The sequence below is a fragment of the Panthera tigris genome, chromosome B4, assembly GCF_018350195.1.
Source record: "Panthera tigris isolate Pti1 chromosome B4, P.tigris_Pti1_mat1.1, whole genome shotgun sequence".
Lineage (NCBI taxonomy): Eukaryota > Metazoa > Chordata > Mammalia > Carnivora > Felidae > Panthera > Panthera tigris.
The window spans coordinates 33,726,848-33,751,363 of NC_056666.1; the positions used below are offsets into that span (position 1 = coordinate 33,726,848).

The 24,516-nt window shown below is 42.4% G+C and overlaps 1 protein-coding gene across 1 annotated transcript; it reads right to left on the bottom strand.

Annotated features, from left to right (window-relative positions):
* Positions 1–5,392: 5,392 nt before the first annotated feature.
* Positions 5,393–24,173, bottom strand: TUBA8 (tubulin alpha 8). Its single transcript, XM_007092789.3, has 5 exons — positions 24,066–24,173; positions 13,883–14,105; positions 12,027–12,175; positions 8,943–9,623; positions 5,393–5,704 (listed from the first exon to the last, which is right to left on the bottom strand). Exons 1-5 carry the CDS (start codon positions 24,066–24,068, stop codon positions 5,411–5,413), a joined length of 1,350 nt encoding a protein of 449 aa, XP_007092851.1. The 5' UTR covers positions 24,069–24,173; the 3' UTR covers positions 5,393–5,410.
* Between the last annotated feature and the right edge of the window lie 343 nt (positions 24,174–24,516).

Genomic DNA, 24,516 nt, shown 5'->3' on the forward strand with positions numbered 1-24,516 from the left:
CTTCACTAGTTATGGGTCTGTTCAAATTTTCTATTTCTTTCCATTTGAGTTTTGGAAGTGTATGGGTGTTTAGGAATTTATCCATTTCTTCCAGGTTGTCCAGTTTGTTGGCATATAATTTTTCATAGTATTCCCTGATAATTGCTTGTATTTCTGAGGGACTGGTTGTAATAATTCCATTTTCATTCATGGTTTCATCTATTTGGGTCCTCTCCCTTTTCTTTTTGAGAAGCCTTTCTAGAGGCTTATCAATTTTGTTTATTTTTTCAAAAAACCAACTCTTGGTTTCATTGATCTGCTCTACAGTTTTTTTAGATTCTATCTTGTTTATTTCTGCTCTGATCTTTCTTATTTCTCTTCTTTTTCTGGGTTTGGGTTGTCTTCGCTGTTCTGCTTCCAGTTCCTTTAGGTGTGCTGTTAGATTTTGAATTTGGGATTTTTCTTGTTTCTTGAGATAGGCCTGGATTGCAATGTATTTTCCTCTCAGGACTGCCTTTGCTGCATCCCGAAGCGTTTGGATTGTTGTATTTTCAATTTCATTTGTTTCCACATATTTTTTAATTTCTTCTCTAATTTCCTGGTTGACCCATTCATTCTTTAGTCTCCATGCTTTTGAGGGTTTTCCAGAGTTTTTCCTGTGGTTGATTTCAAGCTTCATAGCATTGTGGTCTGAAAGTGTGCGTGGTATGATCTCAATTCTTTTACACTTATTAAGGGCATCAAAATTGGCAAAGATGAAGTCAAGCTTTCACTTTTTGCAGATGACATGATACTATACATGGAAAACCCAATAGACTCCACCAAAAGTCGGCTAGAACTGATACATGAATTCAGCAAAGTCGCAGGATACAAAATCAATGTACAGAAATCAGTTGCATTTTTATACACCAATAATGAAGCAATGGAAAGACAAATAAACTGATCCCATTCACAATTGCACCTAGAAGCATAAAATACCTAGGAATAAATCTAAACAAAGATGTAAAAGATCTGTATGCTGAAAACTATAGAAAGCTTATGAAGGAAATTGAAGAAGATACAAGGAAATGGAAAAACCTTCCACGCTCATGGATTGGAAGAATAAATATTGTTAAAAGGTCAATACTACCCAAAGCCATCTACACATTCAATTCAATCCCAATCAAAATTGCACCAGCATTCTTCTTGAAGCTAGAACAAGCAATCCTAAAATTTGTATGGAACCACAAAAGACCCTGAATAGCCAAATATTGAAGAAGAAGACCAAGCGGGAGGCATCACAATCCCAGACTTTAGCCTCTACTACAAAGCTCTAATCATCAAGACAGCATGGTATTGGCACAAAAACAGACACATAGACCAATGGAATAGAGTAGAGAACCCAGAATTGGACCCACAAAAGTATGGCCAACTAATCTTTGACAAAGCAGGAAAGAATATCCAATGGAAAAAAGACAGTCTCTTTAACAAATGGTGCTGGGAGAACTGGACAGCAACATGCAGAAGAATGAAACTAGACCACTTTCTTACACCATTCCACAAAAATAAACCCCAAATTGGAAGACAAACCTGAATGTGAGACAGGAAACCATCAAAACCCTAGAGGAGAAAGCAGGAAAAAAACCTCTCTGACCTCTGCCGCAGCAATTTCTTACTCGACACAACTCCAAAGACAAGGGAATCAAAAGCAAAAATGAACAATTGGGACCTCATCAAGATAAAAAGCTTCTGCACTGCAAAGAAAACATCAACAAAACTAAGAGGCAACCGACAGAATGGGAAAAGATATTTACAAATGACATATCAGATAAAGGGCTAGTACCCAGAACCCACCAAACTCCACACCTGAAAAACAATCCAGTGAAGAAATGGCCAGAAGACATGAATAGACACTTTTCTAAAGAAGACATCCAAATGGCCAACAGGCACATGAAAAGGTGTTCAACGTCACTCCTCATCAGGGAATTATAAATCAAAACCACACTGAGATACCACCTCACACCAGTGAGAGTGGCTAAAATGAACAAATCAGGAGGTAGAGATGCTGGAGAGAATGTGGAGAAATAGGAACTCTCTTGCACTGTTGGTGGGAATGCAAACTGGTGCAGCCGCCCTGGAAAACAGTGTGGAGGTTCCTCAAAAAGTTAAAAATAGATCTATCCTATGACCAACAATAGCACTGCTAGGAATTTACCCAAGGGATACAGGAGTGCTGAGGCATAGGGACATTTGTACCCCAATGTTTATAGCAGCACTTTCAACAATAGCCAAAGTATGGAAAGAGCCTAAATGTCCATCAACTAACAAATGGATAAAGAAGTGGTTTATATACACAATGGAGTACTACGTGGCAATGAGAAAGAATGAAATCTGGCCAATTGTAGCAACATGGTTGGAACTGGAGAGTATTATGCTAAGTGAAATAAGTCGGGCAGAGAAAGGTACCATATATTTTCACTCATATGTGGATCCTGAGAAACTTGTCAGAAGACTGGGGGGGAGAGGAAGAGGGGGGAATTTACAGAGAGGAAAGGAGGCAAAACATAAGAGACCAATACTGAGAACAAACTGAGGGTTGTTGGGGGGTGGGGGAGAGGGGAAAGTGGATGATGGGCATTGTGGAGGGCACCTGTTGGGATGAGCACTGGGTGTTGTATGGAAACCAATTTGACAATATATTATATATATTATATTGGGCCATACTTTTGTGGGTATATATATATATATATATATATACAACTTTCACAGAAAAAAAAGTTCAAGACCCAGGACTGCAGGTGTTGGAGTGAGGAATGCATGTGATTATATATGCTGCCATATTAGGAAGAACTAAGAAATACATTGAGAAATTGGGGCAGAAAACTAAAGAGAATTTCGCTACATATTATATTAACTATGGACTCTTCTAATTCCTGGGATAAAGTATTTAAAAGGTAAAAATTGATATATTTTTTTTGTAAATAAAAGTGACTTGGGAATCCCTAAAAGCTGGCATCAGGATTCAAGAGCCTGGGTAATCCAAACCCAGTGAGCTAAACAAGAAACCTACAAAAGGCTGTTGCACAATTATCTAGCATCTGCCAAACTTGCTTTACAACCATAAGAAGCCTCTAGCTAATTCCCTGCTAGAGAAAGAATTAGTAAACTGCCTATCTCAAGGAATGGTAGAGAATCACCCACTTTCCTATTTACCCTCTTCAGAGGGACACCTAACTCCAGTTCTAAAAGTCAATAATCCTACTTCATGAAGAGAGCCATAAAAGTTGAGCAGGACTGGAGGTATCTAACCCCATGATTGGCCAGGGATTTAACCACATGAAAAAAAATAGAAGAGGAGAGATGGGGTGCCTGGGTGACTTAGTCGGTTGAACGTCCAATTTTAGCTCCAGTCATGATCTCATGGTTAGTGAGTTCAAGTCCCACATCGGGCTCTGTGCTGACAGCTCAGAGCCTAGAGCCTACTTTGGATTCTGTATCTCCCTCTCTCCCTTCCCGCCCCCCCCCCCCCCCACTCTCACTCTGTCTCTCAAAAATGAACAAACGTTAAAAAAAAATAGAGGAGAAACTGGGGAAAATACATCCAAAGCCCCTACACATCATCCCTGAAACTTTCCTGTAGCCCTATCCCCCTTTATTCATACCTCTTAAACAGCACTTCTGTGACTGCCATTCCTGTTAATTTAACCTAATTCACATAGATCTAGAGGAAAGGAACATACCATAAGTTATTTACCACCGCCTTAAACCCTGACCTTGAGGATGTATAATTTTCTCCCTGGGTAGGTGACAGTTATACACTCAGGAAGTCCTTGAGGCTTATCTGAAATCCATGGGTAGGTCTCTCAACTTCTATCAAGAGGGAATATGCTCCTTCCTGAGCTCCTGACCCTGCTTCTCTAATACATTTCTTTAATAAATTTGTCTACACAGCTATGTAGACACCTATGGGGACTTGGTGCAGGAATGATCCTCAGTCAAGGGAGGTCACAATGGACAGCAGAACTGGACCTCATTGGGGTTTTTTTAGCACCATGATCTCCTTCATAGAAGAGCAAGAAAGTAAGGTCTCTCTGAAAACAATCCTCTAGAAGTGATCAGAATTCTTCCTTTTTTTGGAACATTTTATTCTATCTTTCTGAGGGCTCCCAAGGAATATACAACAAAAATCTAGGGAAAGTCAACAATTAACAAGGTGTGCATCTAATACATAGGGACCTACCGTGTGCCCAACCTTGGGTATCTTACCAGTAGTAGTTTCTTAAAAGCAGATTTTTTATTTTCCTAAAATCCTACCAGAGCTGCCAACTTCAGGGAACAGATGTATTAACTCATCCTCTCTTTTGTAAATGCTTTTTTTGTTTCTCCCCTATCCATCATTTTATGAAGCAGCAGTTGGAAAATGGGCACAGATATCAAGGCATAGAAATCATGTAGGGTAGACAATAGAATTGGTGATCCATGTTATCTGAGCTCTCTATGAGCAACATATCAACTCTGTAAACTTCAGTATTTTCATCTACAAAATGAGCAGAATATCCATTTTGAGATTGTTGGGAGGATTACAGATAAGGTATATGTGTATAAAAACTATAGTATATCCTGCTTAAAACCTTCCAAATGTTTGTTTCACTTAGAGAAAAATCTAAACTTACCATAGTCTATCGGCTAAATATGCTCTGGCCCCAGCTTGGCTCTTGGATCTTATCTCCATCTCACACTATTCTCCAGGCACACTGACCTCCTTTATGTTCTTCAGACATTCCAATCTTGTTCCCACATCTGTGTTTTGCTCTATATCCGGCATCCTTTGACTTTACGTGATGGCTCTCTCCTGTCTTTCAGATCTCCATGAAGCCCTTTCTGACCACCCAGTCTAAAAGAGCACCCTCCCCAGATACTTTCTCTCATCACAGTTGTTGTTGTTGTTGTTGTTGTTGTTTTACTTTATAGCAGTCAACACTACCTGAATTATCTCATTAATTTATTTGTGTTTTTACAAGGGCAGGAAATATGTGTGTATTGTTTCTCTCTCTAACAGTGCCACTTCCTTCCTGGAATCTTCCCAATGCCCAAATCTTTCCTTTCCTGAGTGTTTCACCATTCCACAGCCAGGAGACTATGCTTTGGGGTGAGCGTAGCCTAATCTAGAATTTAAAATCCTGATTAGGTCTCTTCACAAAGTGTAACTTGGCTTCACCCTAACCTAGAGACTCAGTTTTTTCATGACACAAAACTACTTTTACCCAAAGGAGTGTCTGAACAACTCAGCATCCATTTTCGGCCCAGTCACTCATAGGCACTGGTGTCATACACCTTATACACAGAAATTAGGCTAGGTACAGGAGTGTAGTCTGTTACTCTTAGAATAGTTAAATGTGCTTTGAGTGTATCAGCATAAATAAAGAGACACAACCAAGGGGAATGTGTATATTTAAAACTCCTCCCCTTCATTTTCTTCTTCAAATGAATCAGTCCCCACTTCTTCATAATCCTTCTCCAGAGCAGCCAGGTCCTCCCTGGCCTCAGAAAATTCTCCTTCTTCCATTCCCTCTCCAACATACCAATGCACAAAGGCTCGCTTGGCGTACATGAGGTCAAACTTGTGGTCCAGGCGGGCCCAGGCCTCCGCAATTGCTGTGGTGTTGCTCAGCATGCAAACAGCCCGCTGGACTTTGGCCAGGTCCCCTCCTGGTACCACAGTGGGTGGCTGATAGTTGATGCCCACCTGAGGAACAGAGAAAGAGGAGGGACAACAAAAGAAAATGCAGAGCAGCCAAAGGACAACTCAAAATGGGGTTATCTTAGTAACATGATGTGGTAGCAAGACACAGTCATGGGTGTGGGGATGGGAGCAGGCCTGGATATGAAAAGAGAGAATCAAAGGGTTGAAGAAACAGAGAGAGGTGAGTGTTGAAGATAAATCAAAAGTGAGTGGAATTGAGTACAGGCAAATTCAAGAGGAAGGGCTATGAAATCTAAAACTGCAAAAGACTAGCTGGAATTTAAATAAAAACTTAGAAAAAAATAAAGACTATGAAAGAAGAGGAGAATAGGGATGGTATTAGGTAGAAATGTAGTGGGGAGATTCAAGGAGACAAATGAGGGTAACGAATGAGATCAATATTAACGGGGTGTACAATACATGGTTATCTTGAAAAGGAAAATAGATCCCCTTTTAGAGGCAAATTAATTTCTAGGCTTGAAGTTTATTCTTTTCCACGTGGGCATCTAAAGTTTTCAATAAATTTAGGGAAATTTCTCTGCCAAGGGTAAAGTGCTGTTTAAAAGATCTTGGAAGTGAGATGCCTGGGTGGCTCATGTCCGACTCTTGATTTGGCTTGGGTCATGATCCCAGTTGTGGGATTGAGACCCACAACGGGCTCCACGCTGAACCTGCTTGAAATTCTCTCACTCTCTCCCTCTCTCCCTTTGACCCTCTCCCCTGTTCACACTGTCTTTCTCTCTCTCTAAAATAAAAAATAAATAAATAAAAATTAAAAGATCATAGAGATATTCCAGAGCAATAAATTTAAAAATTCAAAAGGTCTTGGGGATTAATGTTAGCCAGTCCCCATGTCTCAGGGGAGTAGGCTTGTTAGAAGAAAAGTAAGGCCTTCAATCAAAGAAAGTTCATTAAAACCCTTGCCTGGACAAGCCTACTTCCCAAGATCTGGTAGCATGGCAAAGTTCTCCAAGCTAACCCTAGCCCAATCTAATATTAGGGGTACTATCTGAGAAATCTCCCTTCTCCCCACACACATACCCCAAACCAAAGTCAATCTCAGGAACTGTAAGCAACTGGAAGAAGTCTGAGGGAACAAACTGTGATAATATCCATAGGACACTGAGAACATAGTACACCCAAAAAATAGCTCTCCTACCCAGGTCATCATGCCTTAAGTGTCAGCCTCTTAAATTCATAGCTTTAAAATATATGTCTTCTTGAGAGATGTAGGTGGGAATTGCAGCAGTCTATATAGCCAAGGTGGGTAGCCAATTAAATGAATTTAGAATTATCTATTATTCCTCTTAGACAAAAGTAGCATCTTGGTGGTGGAGGTGATGCTAAGATAGGGCAAAGGACCAAAAATGAGAAAGGGAAGGGCAATGAATATAAACTTCACTGCATCACATATTTTGCTCAATCTGACCCTGACTAGAAAAAAACTTTGTGTCTGAAGCCAACTCTCCTCTCTCAAACAGTAATTATTCCTTCAACTGATTCAAGTAGGGACAAACACCCTTGGGAAGAATGCAAGAGGATGAAATTCAACAATCATATGCTTTTCTGAAAAGCAGCTAAAGATGCTGCACTACCTATCTTTCTGGACATAATCCTCAAACTTCAGCTTAAAATAAAAGATAGAAAGAGGGGCATCTCCTTTATGTTAACTTCCCCACCACCCTCACGTCTCATTTTTTTCTTTTTTCCTATTCATTTTCCTACTAGCTTGTTTTATTGTTTGTTTACATTTAAATTTTTTAAAAAGAACTCCATATTTTGGAAGATCTTGATTGTTTTCACAGAATGACCAGAAATGACCCATAAAAATAGGTGTAGTCTTGGGGTGCATGGGTGGCTCAGTCAGTTAAGTACCTGACTCTTGATTTTGGCTCAGGTCATGATCCGAGATCAAGCTGCACTGACAGCACAGAGCCTGTTTGGTATTCTCTTTCCTTCTTTCTCTGCGCCTTCCTGACACTCACATGAATGCACACTCTTTCTCTCTCAAAATACATAAACATTTTTTTTTAATGTAAGCAACATTATTTTTAAAAATGGGTGTAGTCTAGAGGAAAGATTGTGTATGTAGCTAGGAGTATAGCAGTGAGGAAGAATGCTACCAAAGGAGATTAGGTAGGCTAATCTGTGTTACAGAATGCTCATCTCTGTATCTCTACCAACTGGTACATCAACCCCTGGTGCTGAGTAAACCTCTGAATTATTAAAGGCATGACTGGGAGGTTACTAATTAATATTAATGTAAATGATGATAATTATTTTGATAGCAGAATCTGATTAAAGACCATAGGAACACAGGACAAAGTGGTCAAGCAGTTCACATGCACAAAACCAGCTGCATGTCTTGCCAGTGCAACTCAAAGAAGTGCCTTCTAACATTCAACATTCACTAGTCCTGAGATCCATGGGTCTTCCCTGGCTGTTGTATCTCCTTACTAACCCTCAGAGTCTGGCATTTTCCATACTGTGGACACCTGATCTACAACAGGCTTCCTCAGCTTCTGCTTACTTCTAGTTAATGGGAAATTTCAGGGCTTCACAAAATAAGTGATTCACAATCCTATAATAACCATAAAATTTCTTCCTCACTGAGTTAAGACTTACAGGGTGAACACTTACTTTTTCAAGATAAATTGGGAGAGAAACACATCTTTTATTAAAGGATGGGATTATATCTCTCTGATAATTTGAATAATTTGGTTAATTCCATTCTCTGATCTATTATCAGATTTCATCTACCTCCACCCATTCATCCTGTTCATCGCACTTGCCCACATGTGTTCTTTCTACCCTGTACACTCCTCCCTATTATAGAAAAGCTCTTTTCTTCCTGACCTTTGAGATGCTTACAGATGTTAGGGTAAGAGCAGTAGGAGACTTCTCCCTACTGTAGTAGTACCCCTCTGAATACTGCAATTGTCCTCCGCTCTCTTTTCTTTTTTTTTCCTCTCTCTTTTCATAATTCTTTCAAATAAAGTCTCTCCTTACCTAAAATGTATGAATGAATGATGAATGAATGAATGAATGAATGAATGAATGAATGAATGAAATTAATGCTATCTTTGTCTTAAGCCCCTCTCCCCATATCATCCCATGAAATCTGAAGATCCCATGGAATTGTATGCCTAAGACCCTGGAATTTATACATCCTCCTTTCCCATCCTTGGTAATCTTCTGCTTCTCTAATTGCCTACCTCCTCCCTAAGTCATCAGCTCTCACCTTGAAGCCTGTGGGACACCAGTCTACAAACTGGATAGTCCTCTTGGTCTTGATGGCAGCAATAGCGACATTCACATCCTTAGGCACGACGTCCCCCCGATAGAGCATGCAGCAGGCCATGTACTTGCCATGTCTTGGGTCACACTTTACCATCTGGCTGTTGGGTTCAAAGCAGGAGCTCGTTATCTCAGCCACAGAGAGTTGTTCATGATAGGCTTTCTCGGCAGATATGATGGGTGCATAAGTGACCAGTGGGAAGTGGATACGGGGGTAGGGCACTAGGTTGGTCTGGAACTCAGTGAGGTCCACATTGAGGGCCCCATCAAAGCGGAGAGAGGCAGTGATGGAGGACACAATCTGGCTGATGAGGCGGTTGAGGTTGGTATAGGTAGGGCGTTCAATGTCTAGGTTTCTGCGGCAGATGTCATAGATGGCTTCATTATCCACCATGAAAGCACAATCTGAATGTTCCAGTGTGGTATGGGTTGTCAGAATGGAGTTGTAGGGCTCCACAACTGCAGTGGAGACCTGAGGGGCTGGGTAGATAGCAAACTCTAGCTTGGATTTCTTGCCATAATCCAGGGAGAGGCGTTCCATCAGCAAAGAAGTGAAGCCAGAGCCAGTGCCCCCACCAAAACTGTGGAAGATCAGGAAGCCTTGCAAGCCAGAGCAGGCATCTGTCTGGAGAGAGTAGAGAAGGGGAAGAAACCAGAGAACATGTTTATAAGAATACCCTCATGTGAACAAAGGCAGGCAATCCTTTCTGGCTGCCCCACTCCACTCCTCAACATTTTTTATGTAGGTAAAATTGAAACAGCCTTGAAGAAGTAAGATAAAAGGAGATGGATTGATCTTGGGAGGACTAGCTGAAATATATAGGGTGGCAAACTGCACATGTACATGCTACGAGGTATGTGGAAGTTTCTAGCCCAGTGGCTTGGTTGAACCAGGAATAAGAGTTTCAGAATGACAGTGGTTAATAACCTTACTCTTTGAAAGCCCCAACTCCTTCTCCATTTTCCCTGCCCTTGTCATTGGTTTTGTGGGAACTGCCGATTATATATTTCAGCCCAGTCTTGAAAGGTGGCTCTGGGTACCAATTTCAGAAATATAAATGGAATCAGAGAACCTGAGTTTTAATATCAATTTTACCATTTCCCAGTTGTAAAAACGTGAGCAAGTTATTGAACACCTCCAGACTTCTGTTTCTTCCTGACTAAAGTAGGGCAATAAAAAATATTCATCTCACAAGGATATTGTGATTATGAAATGAGATAGCATAATATGTTGAGCAAGGACTTGACACATAGTAAGCACTCAATGTTAGCTCTTACCAGAACTAAGTGAATTCAAGACACTTTTCCAAAGAAGACATCCAGATGGCCAACCGACACATGAAAAGATGTTCAACATCACACATCATCAGGGAAATACAAATCAAAACCACAATGAGATACCACCTCACACTGGTCAGAGTGGCTAAAATTAACAACTCAGGAAACAGCAGATGCTGGCGAGGATGTGGAGAAATGGAAAACCTCTTGCACTGTTGGTGGGAATGCAAACTGGTGCAGCCGCTCTGGAAAACAGTGTGGAGGCTCCTCAAAAAATTAAAAATAGAACTACCCTACAACCCAGCAATAGCACTACTGGGAATTTATCCAAAGGATACAGGAATGCTGATACATAGGGGCACATGTACCCCAATGTTTATAATACAGCGTTCAACAATAGCCAAATTATGGAAAAAGTCTAAATGTCCATCAACTGATGAATGGATAAAGAAGAAGTGGTTTACATATACAATGGAATGCTATTTGGCAATGAGAAAGAATGAAATCCTGCCATTTGCAGCAACGTGGATGAATCTGGAAAGTACTATGCTAAGTGAAATAAATCAGTCAGAGAAAGACAGATATCATATGTTTTCACTCATATGTGGAACTTGAGAAATTTAACAGAAGACCATGGGGGAAAGAAAGGGGGAAAAATAGTTACAAACAGAGAGGGAGGGAGGCAAACCATAAGAGACACTTAAATACAGAGAACAAACTGTTGCTTACTGGAGGGTTGATGGGGGGATGGGGAGAGGGGAAAATGGGTGTTGGGCATTGAGGAGGGCACTTATTGGGATGAGCACTGGGTGTTGTATGTAAGTGATGAATCACTGATTTTACCCCCAAAACCAAGAGCACACTCTATACACTGTATGTTAGCCAACTTGACAATAAATTATATTAAAAAAGAAAAAAGAAAAGAAATAAATAAAACTAATTTCAATCATGAAAAAAAAGGAACTAAAGGAATTCATACAGTCTTAGAATTTTCCCATTGGGTATGATCTATGATACTAGTTCTGAACTTTGGGGGCCCATAGACAGCTTTGAGACAGACAACCCCTATGAGCCCTCCACTAAATAGAAAAAGTTAACATAAACAAAAATTTGGTATCTTTAGCTCTCCAGAACCACTAATCAAGTCCAAACATTTCCATTGTAAAGATAAGGAAATGAAAGCTCAAACAGACAAAGTGACCCACCCCACAACTCAGAACTTTCTAGTCAAACCAACCTGATTCAAATCCTAGTTGTGTGACCCAGGCTAAATTATTAAACTACATGCCCTCAATTTCTTCATCTGTAAAGTACAGGGAAGTGACTTCCTTTGTATCATTAAGGGAATTAAGTGAAGGAATATATTCAATTGACATTTGTAATGGCATTTGTAAGTGCTCATATGCATCAATGATCTCTTCCTCTTCTCTTCCCAGCTAAATTCTTTGTTAACTTAGGCTTCCAACAAGCAAACATCAAGCCTTCCTTATACTTAGAATTTCCCCCAAACACTATCATAGAGCATCAATAAGAATTAGTAGAGCGTCAGCCTATAGGGTAGTCCATGATGTCCAGGTGGAGGAAGAGGCATCATCCTGTGAATGTTTCCTACAGAGCACAAGCAGAAATTCCCAAATCATAGGAGTTCTGTCCTGTAGCCAGAGGTCATAGGCCTCCACTAATCCTGTTCAGGCTTAGGCCTATCCATCTTAGCTTGATTTACCAGTTCCTCACCTTTGTTAATACTTACCAGCTTCCGTATGCGATCCAGCACCAGGTCAATGCTCTCCTTGCCCACTGTGTAGTGGCCCCGGGCATAATTGTTAGCTGCATCCTCCTTTCCTGTGATCAGCTGCTCTGGATGGAAGAGCTGGCGGTAGGTTCCTGCCCGAACCTCATCTACCAAGAGATGGAAACTATCAACTCTTCCAACCTTGTTTCTAGAGGAGATGCATCCCTCCCCATTAAATAACATAAAACACTTTTCTGGGTCTCCATTTCCTCTACCTATAAAACTCTACTGTGGTAAAACCAGACAACCCCATAATAAATCTGCAAAAGCTTAAAAGAATGCAAGAGTAACATAGGCACTAATAGAATCAGAAGTCTGTGACTCAAGGAGGCAAAGAGAAGACAACTGCTCTGCTGGTTGGAACTTTTCAAAGCCTTAGATTCACAACGTTCACAAAACACCAAAGTTGATTGCCCCTCCTTCTTTCCACTTTCACCCCTCAGTCCCTTTTGTTTTTTCTTTCATGCTACAAAGTTACCCAAAACCTGAACTCAATTTCACTTGCATTAAAATGTCCTAGGGAGGGGTGCTTGGGTGGCTCAGTCAGTTGAGCATCCAACTCTTAATTTTGGCTCAGGTCATGTCCCCAGGGTCGTGGGATTGAGCCCCATGTTGGGACTCTGTGCTAAGTGTGGAGCCTGCTTAGGATTATCTCTCTCTCTCTCTCTCTCTCTCAAAAAATGTTCTAGGGATACAAAGAAAGATTCAAGGTGATCTGCTCTTTCAACAATAGTCTCACCATAACCTAATATATGTCAGGCATTAGAGATATTTTAGAATGGCAATGAGACAGAGCTATGCTCTAGGTTCTAGAAGAGTAGGAGTCCTAAAGAGGGTGGCTATTCTGCTCACCTCCAAGGATCTACACAAAGTGGACATATGGCTGACCAAGATGTATCAAGCCCCAACTGCATGCCCTCTTTTATTCATAGTTCCTCTACACACACCCCCAAAGGAAATACCCATTTGCACAGTAGCCTGGGAGGGTAATCTGCACATTTTGTATTTGTATAAAGTACAAAGTACAAAGTACAGGATTGTGTACCTGTAGTCTGTTGCCCCTAGAAATTAGTGTTCAGGCATTACAGACATTTGCCCAGATATCTCTGTGAAACTTAACCATCCTTGCTTGGTGAGTCAGCCTTGAAGCTGAGGAAATCCTGATGTTGAGCTGAAGATTGACTCAGGAGTCAGACCCAGGGGGAAGTGATGGTGGGGGCAGAGGGGGATTTACAGGAAAGGTGAAGCACCAAAAATCCTGCTCCAACACAAGTCAGAATTCTTGTTTTCTATGATCCAGAAGAGGTTCAGTCTAGAACTACAGCAACCTCTGGCTATAAGAAAATATGTCATCTGTTATTCTATTTTGTGTGCATGATACTACAAGGTTACACCACACCCATGAGAAAAGACTGTAATTATTATAGAATCAGAAACCTATACTTTGGGAACTGGACTATTTGGAGACTTCTTATAATTTCTAAAATTATTTTTTATTTTTTGCTCTTGGTTTATAGTAAAGAATCTTGACAATTTGGATCTTTCTCAGCAGATTTAAGGGGGTTAAGTACAGGGTATTTTGTTCTGCATAGGTTAGAGCTGTAATGGGGGAGCAGGGATCTGTGATTACTATTGTGAGACTCTACAAGACTGTGGAGATTTCAAGGAGGTAACAGAAGTCATGTGCAGTGGAAAGGTTCTGGTTGAGCCACTCCCATCTTGCAATTAGAGATTCTGCTTCCTTAGCTACCATGAACCAAAGCCTCTGCAGCTTCATGTTGTTTTCTGTGGAAAGGATCCTAGCCCGTACTCACCGACAACAGTAGGCTCCAAATCTACCATAACAGCCCGAGGCACATGTTTCCCATTGCCAGTCTCACTGAAAAAGGTGGTGAATGAGTCATCATCATTGACCTTGCTGGCCTGGACACCAAAGGTGCCATCTGCCTGGATGCCGTGTTCCAGGCAGAAGAGCTCCCAGCAGGCATTGCCAATCTGAACTCCTGCTTGACCCACGTGGACTGATATGCACTCCCGCTGTAGAGAGAGTGAAGAATCAAGGTCAGAGAGTCCCAGGCCTTGGTCATGCCCTTGTGCTACATCCTGCACATCTGAGGACTTGTCTCTCCCTGGCATTCAATCCTCAAGATCTCCATCCCTCCAACCATGTCATCTAGAACCAGATGGGAGTCTGAAGTGTCAAGTGTCTGAGCACCACTGCATCTGGACTGAGACTTGGCTCTGAGGAAGAATCACAGTTTTGTGATTTGCTCTAAAGTTTGTTTTTAGGATTTTCCTTTGTGCCAAGAAAAGGAAAAAGGGCAGCTGCACTGATAAAACAAGAGGCTCATTCCAAACCATGAAATTCCTAGACTGATGAAGGAGGTCAAAGGATGAACCAATGATAAGAGCAGAAACTCTGTATATTCACTACCATACACAGTGGCAGCATTCATATTCATGCCTAGGCCCTAATCATCCTGGACAGCATCCTCTCTCTCTATACTCTCCCCATCTCCCTCCCTTCCTCTCTTGCTCTCACACACACACACACACACACAGAGTCTCAGAATATCATAGAGCAGATAACACTCATGGAAGGAATATACTTTCTAAGTAGGTATCATGTCTTTAGTGTTCTGGTTATAAATGTAGGATGAAGAAAGGATTGTTACACCAGCAAGGAAAAATTGGGAGTGTTTAAATTGGGCTCCTCCTGAACTGAGAAGTTGGAGATTTTCTTTGTAGCCACCATAACCTGCTCCCTTATCTATGTCAGGCCACATATTAAAGCTGACCTTTAGAAAGTCCTTACTTCCTGTTACTCTGGCGTGAAGCCACAACTTGATTTGTCCTAGTACTAATAGTTGAGGATGAGGGTGTGTGTGTGTGTGCGTGTGTGTGTGAGAGAGAACAGAGAGACAATGAATATGTGTGTGTGCTTGTGTAAAGAAATTGACTATGGGGTTTTACTAGGAGGTATGGCTTCATCACCTCCATATATCCCAACTGTGAGGAAGCAGTGGCCAGCAGAAAGTGGCTCTGTGCCCATAGTGCCCACAAGAGCCTAGCAGGGAAGCATGTGCTTGGTCTGTGGGTTTCTATTCTTATCCATGACCCAACCTGGCATTTTCTAGCACTGAATAAACCAAGCCAGGAGCAGAGCCTCCAGAGAATGTGGCTGGGCATTGAAACACATGGAGTCAAAGGGAACTTGGAGGTTCTCTGGGCATGGGAGCAGGGCAACTACCCTAAGTAACACCTCAAAAATCCAGAGGTGTTAGGACCCATTACTCCCTGATTCAATTTTAGAACTGTGTCCCTACCCTACACCTGTCTCTATGCCCTTGCCTTAGGGAGCATAGAGCACAGATGTTCACAGCAGCCAAACTGGAACATAGCCCTATCTGGGAATACAACCCAGCTATATTTCTATGAGTCTGGTGGCCAGAGAAAGGCTTCACTCACAAAGTTGTCCATACCCCAGGGTTTGAATTTTGCCTTCACAATTTACTTGCTGTGCTGTGTGAATTTGGCTGAGTTACTTAACTTCCCCTCATCTTAAAATAATAATTTAGCCATGATTATTGTTGTTTTTGCCTTAGCCATTATCATTTTCTTTATGATACTACCTTGTAGCTTTATTCTCCACACAGAGGAGGCACAGGTAGAAAGTTAGAGACCTTAGGTCCCCATTCCACTCACCTTTACTGTGAGGTTTATTTTCTGCCTTCACCTTATGTCTCAATTCAGACCTTAAAAAAGCACCCTACACCCAGGAACCACCCCCAAATCAGTGTAGTATCAATCAGTCCACATCTTTCACATCCATGAAGACATGACTTCCTAAGGAGGTGTCTAAAACTGAGGGGACATTGTAGAGGCCTAAAAGGACTCTGATCCTGTGTATCATCCTTCTAGGTGACAGCATTCTCTGTGGCTCTGACACTCAGCCTTCTGAACCTTGCCCCCCAGCCCCAACCACCACTACACTCCAACTATCTTCTGGGCCTATCTGTGATGCTGTCCGCTTTCCAGTCAGCCTTCCCTTCTGGAACACCCTGAGATTTTCCAGCAAGAACACAGGGATATTTCAGAAATATCAAAGATCATATGAGGAAGAGTAAAGGCTCTTTGGGACCAGAAGACTACCAATATGTTGATATCAATGATATCAGCCTCTTTTGATATCCCCTTTAATATCACACACACTAATAAATATGCCAGTCTTCACAAAATCTGTCTCTCTCTCTCTCTCTCTCTCTCTCTCTCTCTCTCTCACACACACACACACACACACACACACACACACACCTTAGGAAGAGCTATTTTCCCTGTTAAGATAATTTACAAGAGTAATTAGAAATATAAAATAGACTCCAAAATAACTGACAGTCTTCCAAAACCCAAAAGTGGCTATGCTAATCAAGAGAAAATGAAAATCCCCCAATGCCATTCCCCACTAACAGAACCAGAGCTCCTGGGAGAAATAAAGAATTCTAAGTCTGGGGCAAGCAATGTACAAGATGAGCCCAGAAAATTGTTTGGTGCCTGAAAGCACAGAAGCTAACACAGACTAGAGTGATGTCAAAAGTTATCTCAGAATCAACTTGAAGAGGCTCCCATTGCCAAAGATGAGACAATATGAGCATCAAAAAGAAAAATAATGGTACTTGATTGAAACAGGGTATATATGTAAAAATCCACAACTCCTTGGGGTGCCTGGGTGGCTTAGTCAGTTAAGCATCCAACTTTGGAATTTGGCTCAGGTCATGATCTCATGGTTCATAAGATCCAGCCCCATGTCAGTCTCCACTGGCAGTGCAGACCCTGCTTGAGATTCTCTCTCCCTCTCTCTCTGCCACTCCCTGGCTCACTATCTCTCTCACACAAAATAAATAGATAAACATTTTTTTAAGTCCACAACTCCTTAGTGTTATTTAAAAAAGAAAACAGAAATAAAACTTATTTGTGCCAATTCAAACAGCCCTGTTGATGAGGGAGAACTAAAGAATCCCAACTAATCAATGAAAAGGATATTATATCAAGAAATGTTGCCACATTACAGTTCCTAATTACATAATTGATTTGGACAAGGATGCCAACACCATTAAGTGAAAGGCTGATTGGAAAAGAATTGGATATTCATATAGCGCCAAAGAATCACTGTTACTTACAGGTTACAGGGGTGGGGGGAGGTAACTAACAACAGTTACCAGCCTAACACTGGGATCAATCTTAACACTACCAATAGTGAGAAAACCAGACATTATAGACCTCTTGATGTGATGCAACATAACATACACAACACCACCCATGAGGGGTTCTTGTCAAAAATACTCAGCCTTAATCTATTAAACACTTTAGATTTAGTTTCCACACTTTAGAAAACACAAGGATCAGAGTGATGTTAAGTGGCATCAGGAGAAAATAGTAAAATAAATCCAGAAGGTGAAACATTCTACAGGACAACTGATCCAATCTTTTCAGTTCATGAAAAATAAGGATGATAGAAGAGATCATATCTTTGTTCCACATCAAAGGAACTTAAGAAACATAACATTCACATGTAGTATGTGCACTTTGCCTGAATTCTGTTTTGAACAAATCAAAATTATTTGGGGGATAAATATAGAAATTGATTAATTTTGTTAAGCATGATAATGAAAATGCAGTTAAATATGACAATTTACTTATTTTTAGTTAAGTAAATTTCTAAAGCATTTGGGGCAAAATGTCAATGAGTCTGTATTTTACTTTAAAATACTTCAATAAATACAGCAGGCAAAGTAAATATGACAAAATTATTATTATTATTATTATTATTATTATTATTAAAGCTAGCTAATAGATGCATAGCTCCATTATAATGCTATTCAATAGCATTTGAAAAGTTTGAAAATTTTCATACTAAGAAGAAAATAATTAAAGAAAGGAACGAGGAAGAATGGGAGTAAGGACTCCACTCACCATAATTACCTTATCCTGAAGGGATCAGGCCCTTCCTGTCCCAGTTCACTTGGTCACTTATTCAACTAACATTTACTAAGAACCTAATTTATCAGAGCACTGAGCTATCCTTCTCCAGCCACTCTACCCAATCACCATCCCCATCTTCCTGCCTGGAAGTTCTACATAGATAAACACAGAGTGGACCCAGGCCTTAGGAGGCCACCTATCATGTCCAAGAAAGGTCACCTACCTGGGATAACCAGGGACGTTTTGCCAACTCCAAATGTTTAGGATACTAGAATTAGACTGGCCTTGTGGATTACCAAATAGGATTCCCTTCCCATTTCACAGATTAAAACTCAGAGGCTCAGAAAAGTAAAAGGACAGATTCAAGATTTCACAGTTCTTTAGCAAGAGCCCAGACTGGAATCCAGGTCTTCTGACCTCAGCTGAGTTGTTTCTTTTACACCACACAACCTCCTGCCTCACTTGCACTCTGAACTTCCAGGGCCCTGGGTTGTGCCAACATCTACATCAATGCAAGCCTGATTGTGTATAGCCAGGCCAAGCTTGTATAGCAAAACTCCAAACAGAAAAAAGCTCCAGGGAGAGAGAAACTGAGAATGTCTTATGGTGGTAGCCTTTTTGAAAATGGGTCATCCTTCTCTGACAGAACCAATGATCTGTTTCTCAGGGCTGGTGTGTGCAAGGGGAGGGAATGGGTTGAGGTACAGAGTAAGCTGACCCAGCAAAGGATATTTAAGTCATACATTTGCTCCAAACTCAGATTTCAGATTCCCCTCTCTAGCCAATCAGAGCTCATGCTTTCTCTCACACACTATTTCTCTCTCTCAGTTCTATTTTGAATCTGGGCTTATAGAGCTCAGACCACTTCTGCGCCCTAGGTATGCTGTGATGGAAAGGGGGTCCCCTGTATGCTACTGGACCTCTCTCCCAGCAATCCAGGGGGTGAAGATGAGGGAGACAGAGAGACCTAACAGAGGAATTCCTTTCCTCAAGAAAAGTAAGACACACCCTTACACAGACCTAGCGCTGGGATAACTACAAAAGTTACCCACTCTGTCCATTCCTACAACAAATATTTATTGTGTTATTATGTACAAAAAGGTACCAAAAGGTACTGAGCTAAGTCCTACTCATCCTATTCATTAAATTTCACTTCTTACAGGAAGTCTGGAAAACCACAAAGCAGCAAAGAGCCCCTACTATGTGCTCCTGCAATCCTCTTCTTCCCTATTGTTGCATTTATCATACCACATTATAGTTGCTTATTCAGTTCTCTGACTTTCCTAGCAGAGAGAGTAAGTTCTATGAGGGCAAGGAACCCTTGTTTATTCACTACATCCCCAGCATCAAGCACAGTGCTTGAATGTACTGGGTGCTCAATAAATATATGAATGATTAGAATAAGAACTCTATCCTGGGAGCGGGGGGGGGTGTCTTATAATCTGACAAGAGAGTAGCCAATGCCTAAAAGACAATGGGAGTTCAAAGGAGAAAAAAAACAACTCTGGCTTGGTTTCCTGGAAGAGGAATATTTGCAGAGACCTTGATGAATTTAGACATGCCAACATGATCATTTTAGTTGGGCTTAGGAGCATGGTGAACAAGAGGCAGGAAATTTTAGGACAGGTCTCTCTCGCCAACCACTCAGTTAGCCTGAAGTGTCGGCTCATGAAAGGCAGAGTGGATGAGAAATCTGTGCCACCTACTATCATCTTCCTTTGAGAGGGGAGCCTATGTTTTGCAGAACATCAAAAAATAAATTCTAGAACTTTACAGCCCTTTTATAATTCCACTATAAGAAACCTTTTCTTATATCAATATTATATAATTTCTATTTCAATATTAGTCATTCCCTTTTGTTTTACTGCCAAAGGACTAAGATCAGCTCTAGGATCCTCTGTAGAAGGAGGTTTTGTAGCTTCAAAAGTTATTTTGAAGTACCATAAAATAGTAAAACTGACATATTGTCTAGGAGAGGAAATAACACAGACCAGCAGTATATGCCACATGAAAATCTGAGACCAGTCCACATCCCCTGACTACCAATGTGGTCAAATGTCACACAGTTGCTTTCAGGAAGCATATTATTACACCAGATTATGTCTAGTTGTCAGGCTGGGCTAATAAATTACCTATATTTTAGGATCTAGGTCAGAGATAGCAAACAAAAAGTAGATCCACAGTGTTATGGAGGAATAATTAAAGAAGAAATATTATTTGTAAAAGATTGAGTTATCTCTGCTCAAAGCCCTTCAATTAAAGCACATTTGGAATCCCTCAGAACAAAGAATAGATAGCAAGCCAGAAACAGTAAGAACAAAGACTTGACCTAAATTAACATCAGTAAGTGAAAGTGGCTCAAGAGAGGGGGCTCAGATTATAGGTACTGCAGTTAGGGCAGCAATAGGGATGACATAGACCAACTTTAAGAGTAGCAGGCATGTTTGGTAAGTAGACTCCCAGCATTAGAGAGCCATTAATGTCAGAAGGCCCTTAAGCTTTAGCTGACTTCGGGAGCAAGTGTGAGAGACAGTTAAGGAGTTTTAATCTGATGCACACTGCCCACTCCATTTTCCCATTCTCTTCCACAGTTCATTATCTGGGACAAATTCTAATAGCAAGACACAGACAGAGGAAATGTCAACCACAAAGGCCACAGATAGCACAACTGGTCCCTTGGTGGCCAAAGGGAAAAGGAGCAGTTGGTCTACTTCTGCCCCCAAGATTCCCACCCACCCCCCTATCACTGGTCCTGAATTCCCCAGCTATTTCCCCCTCAGAACTTATTTTTAACTTTTCATCTTCCTCTCAAGGTCACTCAGGAGCACTCTCAGAAAAGACACTCAGCAACAGCATTAGCCATTTAGCTCAGGGCCTGACCTGAGCTTGGAAGCTTCCTATGAAAACTCCTCCTCATTTAACTGGCACCTTTGCCCAATCCACTGCCAAAGGAAATTCTGTTCATCTGGCTCCTCTGCTGTTCAGAGGCATGTACCCCACTACCTCTGGGGAAACCTGCACTTTGTGATGGGAAAGGCAGTGCAGCAGTGACTCCAACAGTGCTCTGAGGTCAGAATAGAAGTACGGACCCTGCAAAGCTCAGCCATGCCTGCCTGCAAGGGGGCAGTTGGCAGAGGACTGCAGACACGGAAGCAGTGTCCACCCCACCCCCATTCTCCCCTCCCCTCTAGCTGTCCATTTTTGCCACGAAACAGGCTCTTTGTTGCCACTTTATGCCTATTCCCATCCAAACTGGCGCTCCCCAGTTCAGAAGGAATGCAGAGAAGGGGGCTATGCTGCAGATGTTCTCACCTCCCAAAAAAACCACATACACTTTCTCTGTGCTCTGGTATCATTGACATGGTCTTGGCTTGGGGCACTTGACCAGGAGTCTCCATAACACTTTTCCCAAAAGATGTCATAGTCTCAGTTCCCAGGAGAACTGCTCACTGGAGGGACACTAGGAGCAGATGGGAATGCTCAGTTATAGGATTAGTTATACATTTCTTACTCAGAACCTACAGAAATGTTGTAGCTAATTCTTCTTAACACAGAGGCAGACTTCCCCTCAACCCCCACAAGGGAAGGGGAGCCTGGGGAATGGGTGCCTGAAACTTAACCTGTTGGAGGAAGTGAAGCCCTTCCTGCAAGAGTGGGATTCTTTGGGTTCTAGGTTTATTAGATGTGTCATTCTAGCCTTTAAGGAATGAGTCAAGAGATTTTTAAAAAGAGGTTCTATGAGTGGGAAATGGTCAATAAGTGTTTTCCCATTAAGACAATGCTATCCATATGATTAAATATTTTAAACAGAACCTGCTATATAAAAGTCAGTTTCAAAATAAAAGATACTCTCTTTTCAAAATATTCAACCACAGGTTTTCAGTTAAGCAGCCACTTTTAAAGTACAGTTTTACTGTTTAGAATTTTTATTTCCTGGATATTTTTAGAAACTTGCCTATTGAAAATACATCAAAGTTTGCTCACAGGGCCACATTTTTACGATCCTTGACTCCCTTATAAGCCTACCTTAGGCTCCACACTGAGAGTCACTATGGCATTCAGGTCAGTATTAAAACATGCACGAGAAAGCACTTTGAAAATTATAAAGCACTACATACTAGACATAAATATTAAATATCAAATCTTGAGTATCCTGCCTAGGATTTGCTTCAAAATAATGGGAAGTGAGCAAAGGGGGGACAAATATGAAGCAAAGACTTGTCATAAGTAGATAATTGTTGAAATTGAATAAGGCATATACAGGAGTTCATTATACCGTTCTCTCTCCTTTTTATATGTTTGAAATTCTCCACAATAATCCTGAGAAACTTAACAGAAACCCATGGGGGAGGGGAAGGAAAAAAAAAAGGTTAGAGTGGAAGAGAGCCAAAGCATAAGAGACTCTTAAAAACTGAGAACAAACTGAGGGTTGATGGGGGTGGGAGGGAGGGAGGGGAGGGCGGGTGATGGGTATTGAGGAGGGCACCTTTTGGGATGAGCACTGGGTGTTGTATGGAAACCAATTTGACAATATACTTCATATATTGAAAAAAAAATAAAAAATAAAAAATAAAATAAAATAAAAAAGAAATTCTCCACAACAAAAAGCTTAAAATAGTAAAGCTAGGGGTAGCCTTGCAATTTGAGCCATAACCCCTCTTCATTTTGTAGATGAGAAAACCAGCCCAGAGAGGTTAAATGACCTTCCTGAAGTCACATAGCTAGCTACAGAGCCAGGAGTCAAAATTCTCCTCTGGGCTTCTTTGGCCTCACAGCAGGGGCATCAGACAGGAGTGGATTCCTTTGGCCACTATGGCCCCCACGTTCTTCAAGCTCCCAGGTGTGTCTGGGAGTATGCTGGTGAGAGAGGGCTGCTGGCAGACCTCTAGCTAGGAACAGCAGAGCTGGAGCCAGAGCCAGAAGGCCCTGGGCACTTTCCAAAATGAGCAGAAGCCAGGGGAGGAGGGGAGTTTTCTCGGTCACTGACACCTAGAGCAAGAGTGCCCAGAGAACCTGACCTTGGCTTATGAGACATGCTTATTCTGTCCCCCTCCCCCACCCAACCTTTCCAACCTACCTCCCCGCTGCCAAAATGGCAGGGCTCTGAACAAGGAGGTTCTGGGTTTTCAGGCGTTCTGGGAAATGGATTGGGGACGAATTTACCCACCCCCGGGGCTCCAGGCGGCCCGGGGCGGGAGGAGGGGAGGGCGGATGGGAGGGATTCTAGAAGGTCTGGAAAGCCCCTCTCCAACGAGTAAGATCTGCATCTGCAAAAAAGGTAGATGTGGGGGAGGGAGAAAGGAGCTGCTGCTGAACCCCTAACCACGATAGTAAACAAAAAGAGAAGTGTGAGGTCCCCTGGCCTTCCGGAGGGAGACTTCTGTGTGCCAAAGTCCTTCTGACTTTGACCGCTGGAAAAACGGGAGTTGGCGTAGGTGCCCGGTGTCTGGGAAGCTGAGCGCACTCAAGTTTAAGTGCCCCAAACCCAAGCAAATGTCCAGAGACAGTAAGGAAAACAACCTCAAGCCTAGGGAGACTGTGACGTCTTAAGTCCTCTGTCATATTCTGGGGCTCTGTCACATTTCATTGTGTTTAGGGACTGACTGCACCCACTCCCCTAGCCGCCCGTGCGCAGCCCACCCATCTGGAATCCCTGGACTGTCTCCTACTTAGCCCACTCTAGTCTCTGAGCTGCCTGTCTGGGGATCCCTCAGAATCTCACCTCTTCTGCGCCGGCTTCCCATGTCCTCCCTCTCCTCACCTGTGTGCGCAAATGTCCCTTAGGTCCCTTTGAGGGGCGACTTGTCCCAGGTCTCTATATCTAGGGTACTGACACGGGCTGCCGTCCGCCGGAGGGTACGGCCCCCGCGACCCTGAGCTGACACCCCAGGAGACTTCAAGGTTTGCAGATCCAAAGCGATGGATCCGTTAGCCTCCGCGTAGATATGGCTCTCGGCTGGGTGCCAGCCCTACGCCCCAGATCCCCGGCCGGCGGCCCCAGGCCCTGGAAAAGCTCACCATCGCGGCTGCTCTCCTCGCCCGCTCGCCTCCCAGCTGGGCCTGCCCACCCCAACTGCTCCAGATACAGCCGCCTCCGCTGTTGTGACACACTGGGTGGGAGGGGGCCAGGGACAGACATGCTGGGCCAGCAGCTGCCCTGCAGCATCACAGTGCCCAGGGAGGGGAGGGACCGGGACAGGTCACAATTGCTCCTCTCCGCCCACCCACGGCTCAAATCTCTGGGCACCCGCGGTGGCCCCGCCCCGCCTCTGGGTCCAGCTTCGGCTGCGTAGAGCACAGCGCTGTGGGAATAGTGAGGTTGGGTTCCTAGAGGCTCCAGGCGGGAGGCGGTCCTATTACCAAAGGCACTCCTACACTCTGTAAGATTGGCCATTATAATTCCAGCTGCTTAGGAAAGAAATGTAAACGTGCTGCTAGACAAAATGTTCGCCATTCCCCCAAACTTTCA